The sequence below is a fragment of the Hippopotamus amphibius genome, chromosome 5 (assembly GCF_030028045.1).
Source record: "Hippopotamus amphibius kiboko isolate mHipAmp2 chromosome 5, mHipAmp2.hap2, whole genome shotgun sequence".
In the NCBI taxonomy this organism is placed as follows: domain Eukaryota; kingdom Metazoa; phylum Chordata; class Mammalia; order Artiodactyla; family Hippopotamidae; genus Hippopotamus; species Hippopotamus amphibius.
Genome location: NC_080190.1, coordinates 155,859,254 through 155,873,835, shown reverse-complemented (window position 1 = coordinate 155,873,835; position 14,582 = coordinate 155,859,254). Strand labels below are relative to the sequence as shown.

General features: G+C 33.9%; 1 protein-coding gene across 7 annotated transcripts in view; it reads right to left on the bottom strand.

The window, feature by feature from the left end:
- The window catches only part of MTBP (MDM2 binding protein), a 73,798-nt gene that overhangs the window by 44,813 nt on the left and 14,403 nt on the right, over positions 1 to 14,582 (bottom strand). For all 7 annotated transcript variants that reach the window (XR_009053892.1, XM_057736257.1, XM_057736251.1 and 4 more), the window contains one exon: positions 10,178 to 10,295. Coding sequence is in view for 6 of the 7 variants with exons in the window: in XM_057736257.1 (XP_057592240.1) it covers positions 10,178 to 10,295 (118 nt within the window). In the remaining variant the exon portion in view is untranslated. The remainder of the gene's footprint in view (positions 1 to 10,177; positions 10,296 to 14,582) is intronic.

Genomic DNA, 14,582 nt, shown 5'->3' with positions numbered 1-14,582 from the left:
ATACATATGCTAAGAAAAAATCTACTGTAGTTTTATTACAACAGTTTATTTTACATATATGAACATACTATGGGTTAAAGCCCAGCCCCCTAAACAACCATGAAATATAAAAAAATTTTTTTTGCAATTAGCTTGCAATAGAGACAGTAATCCTATTCATAAACATCAGTCTTAGAAAAAGAACTTAAATAAAAGTTATCAGAAAGGGAAAACACTGTTACCAGTTGTATTTGAAACTAAGGTTTACCAAGAGTTAAAGTGACCTTAACTCATTTACCAACTTAGCACCTTGCCAATTCAAGTTATATGTTTCTTCAATCCATGACATTCTTTCCACATTTATTTTAAATCCCATCACCCAATAAAGGTGCTATAAAGCACTTTAATCACTGAAGCCTATAATTATAACAATCTTATTTTCCTCAAGAGAAAAATATTTATTTTAAAGAACTCCCCTAACCATAATGACTATGCAGTCATTTAAAAAATGCTGCTCCAGATTTGGCAAGTGTTCATGGAAGACTTATCAAATAACTTTTATGTAAATACCACAGAGAGTAACAGATTTACAATTAACATGGTTATTCAATTCTCATAGCTCTTCCTAAAGAAATAAGAGAAAATGATTACAACAAAACATTTCTATTTCCATCTGTTTTTACACTACCAACTTACAGGAGATTGATTGGCTGACATGTCCCCTCTTCCCACTAAAAACAACATCCATTTTGGATCGACTATTGGACTGGTTAAAAATTTCGTTCGGATTTTTCCATGATATCTTAACGGAAAAGCCCGAACGAACATTTTGGTCAACCCAATATATAGGTAAAATGGGAGAAGCAGAAATGACAAGTGTCTTTTAGTTGTATCAAATTTTACAAATAACATACAAACTATAATGAAGAGATGTATCGCTGTAAGTTTCATTAGCAAACAAAATTCTAGTATAATAAAAATCAAGTCATATTTTATATCAATAAGTTTCTCAGTGGTTCTTAAAACCCAGTAACACCCTCCTTTTTTAAACAGTTCGACAACATAAAAACAACATAATATTAATGCACAGAGGAAATAATATTCCATACTATAAAATGAAAACTATCCCAGGATGATTAGGGGAACAGGATATTCTGGTTAAGTGAATAGTCTGAATTATTTGATGAGTATTATATACACAAGGGCCAGTTAAAAATTATCTGAACTCCAGTTATATTAAAACTTCTGTTGGCCACACTGTCTTAGCAGCACTTTCCATTCAAGGCTACCATCTCCCCAGTCACTGCTGTGCAGGTGTGAACATGTTACATCAGTTCATTTCTAACTGCAGTGAGAGCAAAAATGGATGCCCCACTTGCAATCTGCACGAAAGAAGAGCAGCATGCAGTGATTTGTTTGTTGTGGTCTGAGGGTGTGCACATCCACACACTTCTGCCCACACTGTCGACATGCTACAAAAACTTCATTTTGAGGTGTTAAAGCATCCTCCCTATAGGCCTGATCTTGCTGCATTGGACTTTCACCTGTTTGGTCCCCTGAAAGGAGCCCTACAAGGACGAAGATTCACTTCTGATGAAGAGGTGAAGACAGCGGTGCACTTGAGGCTCGCAGCTCAGCCTAAAACATTCTTTAATGAGGGAATACGAAAGCTTGTTGACAGATGGACAAAGTGTATGAAAAGCAAGGAGATTATGTCGAAAAATGATGCATCTGTCCTTTCCAAAAGTTAATTCTACAGCCAGAGTGCGGATGATTTTTGACTCACCCTCTTATTTCTTAAGAAACGCCTAAATAATATACCCAATTATTTTGATAATTATGCCATAAATTAAACAATAAAATAAAATCTAGTCTTCAATGTAGGTGTTTTAGGAAGTTATACACTTTCCAACAGTTACATCATTGTAAATTCTAGACTCAACTTTTGAAATGGTCCTTAGGTCAGCTAGGGAATCACAAGAAAAAAGATCTAATTACCTTATATTAATAAAGCACTTCCAAAAAATGTATTGCCCAGCTTGATCCCCCACCTTATTCATCAGACTAAGCTTTGAATAATTTATCATAAATTGAACAATAAATCATAAATTGCCAGAGACTGTCCAAGAAAATGCCCTGGGGCTCAATTCTAGAAAGAATCTAAAATGGTTTAAGAAATAACAGTATTGTGGAATAGGTGTTGGAAGCCTCCCACTGAGCAGATTCCAAAAATGCAGAAGGATTTATACATTTCCTCTTAGTTGTAACAGTAAAATATACAATATGAAAGCTACAGTGAATAGAGAAGTTATTCAGAAGATATTTCAAGATCTTACTTACAATCGTGAACAACAATGATCTTTTATTGTTCCACAGACATAGAAAGGATTTACAATAGGACAGAATAACAAAAAGCTGTTGCAGAGTTTACAAAGTGTTTCACCTTCATTACCAATAGTGATCCAAACAAGTTTGCAAGATACACTAAACAAGTATATTATCCTCATTTTCTAGACAAGGAATTAAAGGCCTAAAGTAGTGATTCTTAATTCTTTTTCTACCTCAAAGCATCCGAAAGACTTAGAAACAGTGGATCTCTAGCCTAGAGATGAAGAGAGCACACCTAGGGCAGAGGTTCTCAATCCTGGATGCACATGGGAAACACTTGGGTGCTTTTTACAAACTACTGATGCCCTGGTTTCCTCCCCAGAGATTTGCATTTAATTGTTTTCAGGTAAGGCTGAGCTTGACTTTTTTTTCTTTTTTGATAAATGTCAAGATTATTCTAATCTGAGCTGGTATTAAGGATTACTGAACTAAGGATAGAAACAAAGCTCTGCATTTAGGTTTAAGAGCCTTCAAGTGATTCTTGCCAAAAAAAAAAAAAAATTAATAGGTAAAATTTACACTCATATAGCAGTCTAAGTTTGATTAATTTAAGTAAATTATACAATTGTTTATCCATCATTATAATTCAGTTTTGAAAACTTCCATTATCTCTTTGTAGTCAACCTCCTTTCCTGCTCAAGGCCTCAGGCATCTGTTGATCTGCTTTCTGGTCCTTCTGCCTTTTTTAGAAATTTCACATAAATAAAATTATGTACTAGTCTTTTAAGCCTGACTTCATAAACTAGTGTATTTAGGTATCCCCAAACTTTTCATGTCTTTTCACTGCTGAGAAGTATTCCACCATATGGATAAAACAAACCATGTTCATCTATTCACAAGTTTATGGATATCTGCATGGTTTCAAAGTCTTAGCTATTATGAATATTGCTTTTATAAATAGTTGCTTGCAAGGATGTGTAACATACGCTCTCATTTCTCTTGGATAAATACCTAGGAATGGAAGAACTGAGTTGTAGAGTTAAGTGTAAGTTTAACTGCCCAACTGTTTTCCACAGCAGTAGCTGTACCATTTTATATTCCCACCAACAATGTATGAGACTTGCAGTTTCTCCACATCCTTACCAACATGATAGTCACTGTTTTTAATAATAGCCATTCCAGCCATTATTATAGAATCACATTGTGGTTTTAATTTTCATTTCCCAAATTATTAATGATGTTGAGTATCTTTCATGTGCTTTATTAGCTCTTCATGTATCTTTAGAGAAATGTGCATTCAGGTCTCTTACCCACTTAGTAATTGGATTGACTCCTTACTATTGAGTTGTAAGAATTTTATTTTTAGTATACCTGTCCATTGTAATATGTATGAAATTTTCTCTTAGTCAGTAGCCTTTAAAAATTTTTTCTTTTCTTTTTTTATAAATTTATTTATTTATTTTATTTATAGGCTGTGTTGGGTCTTCATTGCTGCACACGGGCTTTCTCTAGTTGCTGAGAGCGGGGGCTACCCTTCATTGTGGTGCGCAGGCTGCTCATTGTAGTGGCTTCTCTTGTTGCAGAGCATGGGCCCTAGGCATGTGGGCTTCAGTAGTTGCGGCACATGGGCTCAACAGTTGTGGCGCACGGGCTCTAGAGCACAGGCTCAATAGTTGTGGCACACGGGCTGAGTTGCTCCATGGCATGTGGGATCTTCCCGGAGCAGGGCTCGAACCCAGGTCCCCTGCATTGGCAGGCAGATTCTTAATCACTGCACCACCTAGGAAGTCCTAAAAATTTTTTCTTAACAGAGTTTTTCAAAAAGGGAACATTTTAAATTTTGCTAAATTTATAGATATTTTTGCTTTTTATGGATCATTCTTTTTGGTATATATGTTTTCTTATAGAGGTTTTGTCATTTTAGTGCTTACATTTAGGTATATGACTCATTTTGAATTAATTTTTGTGTACGATAAAAGTCTAAAATTACATATTTTATATACATATATAAGTAATTTTTGAGTTTTTACATATGGACATCCAGTTATTCCAGTACTGTGTTAAAAGGACTATCCTTTTCCCATTGGCATCTTTGTCTCTATTCTGTTCCACTGATATATGTGCATTCTTTTTACACCACCACACTGTCTTGATTACTATGGCTTTATAGTAAGTTGCGAAGTAGGTAATATAAGTTCTCAAAAGTTGTTCTTCCTTTTCAAAATTGTTTTGGCCATTCTAGATTCTTTGTACTTTCGTGTAAATCCAGTATCTGTTTGTCAGTTTCTATGAAAAATCCTCCTGGAATTTTGTTAGAGATTAGATTGAATCTATAGGTAAGTTTGGAGAGAAGGACCATCTTAATAATAGAGTTTTCTATCTAAGAACATGGTGTGTGTCTCTCCATTTACTGACATCTTCTTTACTCTCAGTAATGTTTTCTAGTTTTCAGTGTACAGGTCTTACACTTCTTGTTGTAGTCCTCAGTATTTTATTCATTGATTTCTGGTCTAATTTCCTTCCTTTTACTTAACTTGGATTTAGTCTTCTAGCTTCCTGAGGATGACGTTTAGATTATTGATTTTAGATCTATCTTCCATTCTAAGATAAGCATTTAGAATCCTCTTCGTACTGCATTAGCTGCTTTCCATAAATTTGATATGTTTGTTTTTATTTTCATTCAGTTAAAACTATTTTTTGAATTTGACCTTTGGGCTATTTAGAAGTGTGTTTAAAATTTAGTTTCCAAATATTTAAAGTATTTCTCAGATTTCTTTCTGTTGTTGATTTCTAATTTAATTCCACTGTACCTGGAAAATATACTGTATATTATATCTTTCCTTTTAAATTTACTGAGGCTCATTTAATGGCCTGACATATATATGGTCTATCCCGAAGAATGTTCCATACATGCTTGAAGAGAACAAGTATGTTGTTGAGTGGTTTGTGTTTAATAAAATTTAATACAGTAAAGCTGGCTGATCATTTTAACTACTGAATTCCTAGCACCTAGAATAATGCCCTGAACACAACAGGCACACAATAAATATAAATATTTGCTGACTGAAAGAATACTTTATCTCTGCCACTGAAATCTCTTGCAAAATCTTTATCCAAGGCCTTTACCTTTTCTCAAGATTAAAATTATTTATAAATCAGTTACACTGAGTCATTTTAACCTTATCAGGTTCAGCTCACTATTTTGAAACACATCTATCACACTGATTTGAGTATGAAGGCATTTACTTCCTCAATTCAAAACAATTCAAAGTCCTTACTAATAATTTTTTTTTGCTGAGTACCTTTACAATGTTTCCTTTCAAAAGAATTCCAATTTTAAAAAAATGAGGCAACAATAGAACTCAGGACTGTGAAATGATGATGGATGACCGGGAGAAAGACTGGGGAGGAAATTCTGATTTCACCCTGTGACCTTGAAGAAGTTTCTTGATTTCTCTGTACCTTGGCTTTTTTATTTGTTATATAAAATTAGGCAGTGATCAATATCCAATTTTTTGACAATTTCATAAAACATCTCTGTGAACATATGGTGCGCCAGGCTTTCATTATACAACTGGCTTTTATACAGGTTTTAAATATAGAAGCCTTTCTTCAGAAATGTAATAGGGTTTAGCTAATTGCGTTCGTTCATATAGTTCTTTTACATTTTTCCCAGTACCATAATACTTTCCGGGTATTTCACTGAAAAACACTTTTAAAAATCATTCTTTTGCTTTTCTTAATTTAAGTATATTTTTTCAAATTGGGCATTGTTCATCTATTTTAGGCCAAACCATGTGAACTGATGATATTTAACAATTTTTGATATACAAATGGAGTAACACCGTATGGTTCAAACTAATACATATGCAGTAGGTACTATATATCGATACATCCCTTTATTTCATCAAGGTATGATACATTAAACCTAAGGCACTTTTAAAAACTGGAGCACAAACTTTGGTTCACATTGCAGTCCATTCAAAGTCTTTCTTTACTTTTCCAGACAGCAGTTATTACTAATTGGAAATACAGTATATATTTCACTTATTATTCAACAAACATTTCTGAGTACCTATTAAGTGTCAGGCACTGTTCCAGGCACTGAGAATAAAGCAATGAATGAAAGTAAAAAACTTCACTTTGTCTCTTCCCACTTCTAGTGAGAGAAACGGACACACATTTACTATATCAGAGGGTGATAAGGACTAAGGAGAAAAAAAAGAGCTAGGAAGATGGAGATAATGTCAGGAGAAGAGTCTATTTGCAATTTTAGATGGGAAGGCAAAAATCAGGATCTGAATGAGAAAATGATTTTGGAGTAAAGGTTTCCCAAAACTGAGAGACCCAGCTATATGGCTATCTGGGGTAAGAACTACACCTGTTACCTCCACTACCATGTAAGTTCCCCAAGGGCAAGTTCTTTGTTCCATTTACTGCTGGTGCAGCACGTAAAACAGTGCCCAGTATATTGTAGGTGCTCAGTAAAAATATCTGTTGAAAAACAGTATTTTATGCATATACAAAAAAATATTTATAAATGCTTACATTCACACACCTGAGCTGTTATTTGTACCACTAATGGTAACATAATAACCTTTGTACACCTTGTTTTTTTATACAATATCTCTTGGGAATTGGTTCTAGTTGGCGGCTATGAAACACAGTGTTATAATAAGTAAGACTTGTAGTTCCTTCTCAGTATCTATTTTCTATGTTATGGTATAAATTCCAGGAGGGGAGGAGCCAAGCCTGTTTTGCTCACCACCAATCCCTAGATTTCAGTGCCACGCCTGATTCACAGTATCTACAAAACATGAATAGAAAGATGTGACTGGATGAATAAGTAATAAGATCATAAAGGTATAAAATCAGGGAATAGTTTTAGGAAATAGGACATAGTTTGGAGGATAGGGGACATGGAAGGCAACAGCAGAGAACAGTTGGGCATAATTCAGTAGGTTATCAGGAAAGTTTTGATTTAGGTGGCTGATAGTTAATACCTTATTGGGTAGTGAGAGAGGCTATTGGTAATGGCGCTATAGTGGGATATGACATTTTCCTACGTAAGAGGCATCAAAACTTACACTAGCTAAAACTTGGCTACTCTTTACAAAAGAAGTTCTGTCAATGGGATAAATAATTTCCCCTACAAAAAGGGTTATAGGTAAAACAGAACTTAATAATCAACTGTCCAATTTGGTTGTTTCTACTTCTGATATTGAAGAAAAAATACTGTAACATGTCAGCTTAATCAGCCCTTAATGATATAGCCTAATCAGTAATCAACAACCTGGCTTCAACGATGGTCATGTGATATATGTCTAATTATTATTCACAAGTTACCAATATTAATCCCCAAATTTCAAGAGGCGATAATTTTAAAAAATCAAATCAAACCTCATGATAAGCTATTTTCTTAAAGTTGCAATGAAAATCATGGGGAAAAAAAAAACTGAGTAAATTCTAAATCAATAAGTTATCTTGGAAAAAGTTACAAGAGGAAAAATAAATAAAGGGCTGTCTAGAATACACTCAAGTCTAGTTGAGATGTTACTATTCAATTCATGTTAATAAGTCTTAAACCTATATAATACTGAGAAATGGATAAATGGATATTATCCCATGATTCCATGTAGTATAGTGACACTGACTCTACTGCCACCCAGTAAGTCTATTTCTGATTTCATTTTGGTATCTGCCAAAACCGCCAGGTATACACTTATTCCCTGTGAGTTCAAAAGGGTTAAAGCTGTATTTCTTCATGAATTAGTACGGTATAATAAACTACATTAACTATGTCTCTTCCTCCAGGAAGCCTTCCTGAACTCTTAAGGTTATGTTAGATCATACACTCTGGAAGTATCCTCCACTTCACTGTTACCTAGCCAGCTAAAGAGATTTATAATGATTTTTCCAAGTGCCTTCCTCACTTGACTATAAACATCACAAAGGAAAAATACACCTCTACTTCCTCAACTATAAGAACCCAGTGTGACTCCCCTTTATTTCCCACACTTTGTACCATACTCTATATTACGCAATAAGTGGTATTTTGATATTGATGTTAATGATTATAATTCTTTAGTGTCTGTCTTCTGACCACCATTTACTAAACCATTTTGTAACGTTTCCTCCACTTTACCTTAAATTCAGGTATTTCTAAACGTCCTATCTTTGGCTCTCTTCTCTAGCCACGTGTCTATGTGTTTTTTTTCAACCACTCCTAAGGTTTCCACTATCACTTTTATACACCCATGGTGGGCTTTTACATAGGTGGCTTCCCAGTATTCAGACCCTTGTATAGTCACCTCCCTCTTGAATCTGGCGCATTCTTGTGAGTAGCTCTAAGTAAGAATACAGCAGAAGTGAGTTCGGCCAGTCTTGGGAATAAGACTTGAAAAGTCATGGTTGCCTTAATTTTCCTATGTTTTGGAATCTTGAGTCGCCATGTAAAAATTCTAGCTAACCTGCTATAGAGATTACAAGAAAAAAGCATGCAGCAAGGAAAAGGTGTTGAGACTACAAGGAGAGAGAAAGACATCTGTCCCTGCACCCCAACCTCCAAACAATCCACAAGCTCAATGCAGCCACGTATCAATGACCACTGGCAAGACTGGTAGAAGCACTGCCTAGCTGAACCAGTCTCACACTACAGAAATATGAGCAAATAAAGTGTTTGCTCTTTTAAGCCACTTAGTTTTAGGGTGATTTGTTGTAAAATAGAAAAACAAAAGAGCTGGTAAACTGAAAATTTAAATCTCCTGCCCTGACCACTCACTAGAGATATACATCTGAATTTCAAACTCTAGCTTTAAATTTCCACATAGATACTATCTGCATTTCAAATTCAACACTTGCTAAAATGGATTCAGGTATCTCACCTATTTCCTATAAAGTACTATGCAAGCAGCTGATTTTAAAATTGTATTTCTCAGAATTCTAGGGTTCTAGAGTATTTCTAAAGATTACAATCTCAGTAGATAGGTTTCAATTCTGGTTCTTAGTCCCATCATATCATGGGTCACAAAAACTAAGTATAAGCTCAGAATTAAATTAAGCAAATTGTTCAATTAAAACAGAAAACACACTGAAGCAAAGTACAAAGGAATACACTTTAGCTATGTGACTTTGGACAAGTAACCAACATTTTGACCCACAATACTTAATGAAATATTAGAGTTTGGATTTAAATAACCTGATTTTATGAATTAGTGACATCTTGAATGGAATAGATTATTAGAGAGGCAATATAGCGCAGTGGTTAAGAGCACAGTGCCTGGGACCAAATCCTTGCAGAAGTTACAGAGCTATTAACTGGCAGAGACAGGATTTGAGCCAAGATTCTGTCAATTAATAGCTCTGTAACTTCTCCAAGTCCCAATTTCCTGATCTGTTAAATGGGTATAAATATGTTTATAAAGTTATTATAAAAATAAATGAATCAAGAATTTCTAAAATACTTAGAATACTGAACAGCATTTAAAAAGCTATTAAATAAATTCTACTAATTTCTACAGAAAACTGTAATCACAAGTTTTTTTTAATATACCATAAAATAAATGAATCACCTTATTTCCATAAATTTTATTCCTGAAATGTCTCTCTAAGAAACCCACGCTCAATAAAATTAGCTATCTAATTAACCAAAATTTCTGCGTTTAGAACACTGATACTTTACAAATGAATAAGGTTGTATATACTCTATGTTGCAGTAGGTTGTTAGATAAAAATCTTATTAAACTGATATGGGTCCTTCTTAATCAGTAGTAGTGAATATTGTATTTTCTCTTAAAGAAATGTTATCTCCATTTCAAATTTGATAAACACATTATGTTGCACCATTAAAACTTAAAAATTTACTACTTACCACTGATTGTCTTAGGCTTTTTGGCTATATATTCCTTCCATTTTCTTGAACTGAGTTGACTGGGAGGAGGAATAAGTATGCTACTAATGGTACAAGGCAATACAAAAAGAGCACCAACCTGGATAAAACAGAATATATTTTTAGTGACTGCACACTGAAATCAACACTAAAATAGTGTCATCTGTCAATTTTCCACTCATATTTCACCTATCGATACATAACATGTATTTTGTCACTCTTGCCCAAGAATTCCACTATAAAAACTAAAAAAAACACAAAACAACAACAAAAAAAACACACAAGAACACTGCCCCACATCTACCAAAAAACAAAACAAAACAAAACCAGAAAACAGAGAAAGGTATTCAAAGTTACAAGTATCCCTTTTCCTTTTCCCTCCACTGAGTCATATATCTCTGAAAATCTTATTCACAATATTTATGTTTAGGTTGTGGATATAATTTCTTTGTATATCTGCAAATCAATGAGAGGCCACAAATTCTCTCCTCTAAAGATTCTGTCATACTGAGCCATAATTTTATAAACTTTTGACTGGATGGATTATTGTTCTGGCTTCAAAATTAGAATCTAAAGGCAATTTCAAAACTTTTGTTCCTAGATATCAGAGATTTAATGCTAATAGGTATAAAATTCAGAGAAATCATGAATCATATGCCAGAAAACATACAGCAGCTTCTAACTGATTTATGAGCAAACTCAACTTATTCATCTTTGTATTCCCAGAGCTAGGCACACAGATGTTTATTAAATATTTGTTCCCCAAAACCCACCATAATATATTTAGGTAAATTCTCAGTTTGATTAAGCACTGAATACAACAAACTGCAACTCTGAAAGCTGTATTTTGCCTGTTATTTTAGAAATGTAAGCTACAAAACCAGCACGTTCCAAAAAATATGTTTTTTTAAATTTTGGGGAAATTTAGACAAGGCATTTGCTATGGATCTCAAATCTAATGCAAAATCACTTTTAACTGTCAGGTTACATGAGATATGTGATACAAAGTTGATTAATATTCTTAGTTGCTATTTATTATTTTTACTTATGTATTCTTTTTTTATTAATTTATTATTTATTGGCTGCATTGGGTCTTCATTGCTGCACACGGGCTTTCTCTAGTTGCAGCTACTCTTTGTTGCAGTGTGACGTCTTCTCATTGCGGTGGCTTCTCTTGTTGTGGGGCATGGGCTCTAGGTGCATGGGCTTCAGTAGTTGTGGCACGCGGGCTCAGTAGTTGTGGCTTGCGGACTCTACAGCACAGGCTCAGAAGTTGTGGCACAGAGGCTTAGTCGCTCCACAGCATGTAGGATCTTCCCGGACCAGGGATCGAACCTGTGTCCCCTGCATTGGCAGGTGGATTCTTAACTACTGCGCCATCAGGGAAGTCCTACTTACGTATTCTTAACAAATATAAAAATAAGTCTATCAGGAATAAAATAAGGGAGGTAAAATTAAATATGCTTATTTTTCTTTATTATTATAGCCATAACCTTTTTAAGTCAAATGTATTTTACATAGCCAAGCATTAGACATTAAAAATAAAAATATTTAGGAATGGAAAATAATCACTAACTATAAAAGATATGGGGGCTTCCTAGGTGGCACAGTGGTTAGGAATCTGCCTGCCAATGCAGGGGACACAGGTTCGATCCCTGTTCTAGGAAGATCCCACATGCCGCGGAGCAACTAAGCCCATGTGCCACAACTACTGAGCCTGTGCTTTAGAGCTTGTGAGCCACAACTATTGAGCCCATGTGCTGCAACTACTGAAGCCCATGTGCCTAGAGCCTGTGCTCCGCAACAAGAGAAGCCACGGCAATGAGGAGCCCGCGCACCACAACGAAGAGTAGCCCCCACTCACCGCAACTAAAAAGAAAGCCTGCGCACAGCAAAAAAGACCCAACACAGCCAATAAAATAAATTAATTTTTAAAAAAATTAAAAAAAATAAAAGATATGTGTTTAATTTTCTAAACACTAAGTCCTAGTTTTTTCTTCTTGCATAAGTAAGACTTCTTAGTCCAAAATGCAAAACAAAACTGTCTGGCCCAAAGGGTAGACAAAGCTGTAATGTGAGTAACCCCAGTTATAGCTTAACAATTATATAACTGCTACAATTATAGCTACAGCTTAACAGTGTAGAAATGCTAAATGCAGTTCAATGCATAAGTTATAGCCTGGTATAAATGTGTCCTGACCCATTAGCAAAAGAAGTGACAACATTTCTGAGGCAGCTTATTTTTTATTAAATATTTGCTACAAATATGAAAATAAACATTTCTAAATCTCATAAGCTATAATTCCCTACAAAATAAATTTATGTCAATAGTTTACACTATATTCACAACAAACTTGGATTCTGATAACTTGTTCTCACTCATATGCTAATGATTAGATATACTCTGAGAGATTTGAGGATGATCCTTCTAGGTTAACATTCTATTTCAAAATTTAAAAGCTAAATAACAATTCAAACCCAAAGTTTCAAAACTTCGATTCAATCTTTTCCATAGGCAAACCCCCAAACAAAGAGGCACTATGGAAATCATGTTTTTAACCTTATAAATTCTCCCCTTTAACAAAAAAATTCCCTGCCCATATGATTAATAGATATCATGATTCCCTAACAACCCTATGTTGCCTTTTTCTAACCTAATAACACAAGTTTTCCACTAAAAGGCTTTTATTTTTATTCTGGGCCTAATCAAACATCTTTTTTAAGCTCAAAAGCTGACCTCATAAAGCACTAGAATTTAAGCACTATGACAGCTTCCCAAGGAGAGACCTTGTCTACTTTATTCTCTATAATACCTACAATAAGCAACTGACAGACAGTCCAAAAAAAAAAAAAAAAAAAAACCTTGTATAAATGAAAATCATGTTATAAAGCCCTGGGATTATTTTCAAGGAATAGCATGCAATTCAATTTTTTTATTCAAAAATGTAAGACTAATTATGACCCAACGTAAAAGGACAATGAACTGCTTCACATTTAGAGATTTATTAGCAAAATTACATAACATATGTTTCTAAAAATTATCCCTTTTGCTGCATTAAAGTAGGAACATATATTTAAAGTTCCATTCATTTGTCCCTGACTGGTAAAGTGCAGTCCAATATTTCAATAGTCATTGTCCAAGATGCAATAAAAATGACAATCTAATACAAGTTTAAAATAAAACAATTGAAAATACTATATTAATAGATACCAAAAGTTTAACTTTCTTTTAGGATTAGAGTTGCCTATCTTCAATAACTAGAGAAATTAAGAATTATTTTATACCTGAGTTAAATTATAGGTATATGTCTGATTTTGACTTGAAACATTACCTATAAAACTAATTCTTAAAAATTTCATCATAACTTCAACATATCTAGAGGATATCTGGTGCTTTATACATTTCAGGAAAACGTTTCACTTCAATGTGTCTATCATTTGGGCCACATAAACTTCAAAAACAAGAATTAGATAGTAATCATCATTTATATCATACTGTACCGTTTATAAAATATATTCCAATTTGTTTTTCATTACAACTTTTCGAAATAGGTAAAACAGGAATTATTATTTCCAGTTCACAATTTAAAAAGCTATAAAACAGTGAGTGGCAGAGCTAGGACTTAAACCGAAGTTTTCTAAACTATATGTTCTTTTACTTGAGACTTTCTGCTGTATCATATTCCTTCCCTCCCTAATTTGATAATATAGGTGAGATGATTAATGATAAATGATATTCTCATTTCCTAGATAGGGTTACGGAGTGAACTACTTAGCCATTTGGGTTAAAATATGAACAGAGTTTTGTTTTGTATTGTTTTGTTTTGTTTTATTCTTAGCACTTTTTTTCTTAAACTATACCACTTCACAAGACTTCTGTGTACATATTTCCGTAGAGACATATGATCTTATTAACCTGTTTATGGTGGACCCTCCACTCTACTACCCTACCTCAGTCTGCTTATTTTCTTCATAGCTCTTATTTTCTATTTTTCCTACCAAAATGTAAGTTCCATGAGGATAGAGTCTTCATCTGTAAAATCCATCATTGGATCCCTAGTATCTAATACAGTGCATAAAGCAGAACTAATGTTGGATAAATAATAAAAGACAAATCTTAAACTTTCAAAATGTAGCATATTGGGTGTTCTTTAGAGGTGAAAATACAAGCTAATATAGTCTTCAGACTGTTCCTTTAAAGGCCATTTCATCAAATAAATACTTTGATGTACTATTTAAAAACTATTAATTTCATGGAAAAAAAGGCTGGAAGTCAAAATATTAAGTTATTATAGTCAAGCTTCTTAAAGCTAAAATCATATTTCCTTTACTACATCAATCTTCTAAGGGAACTATAATCAAGATTTGATTAATAGTGCCATGGGGA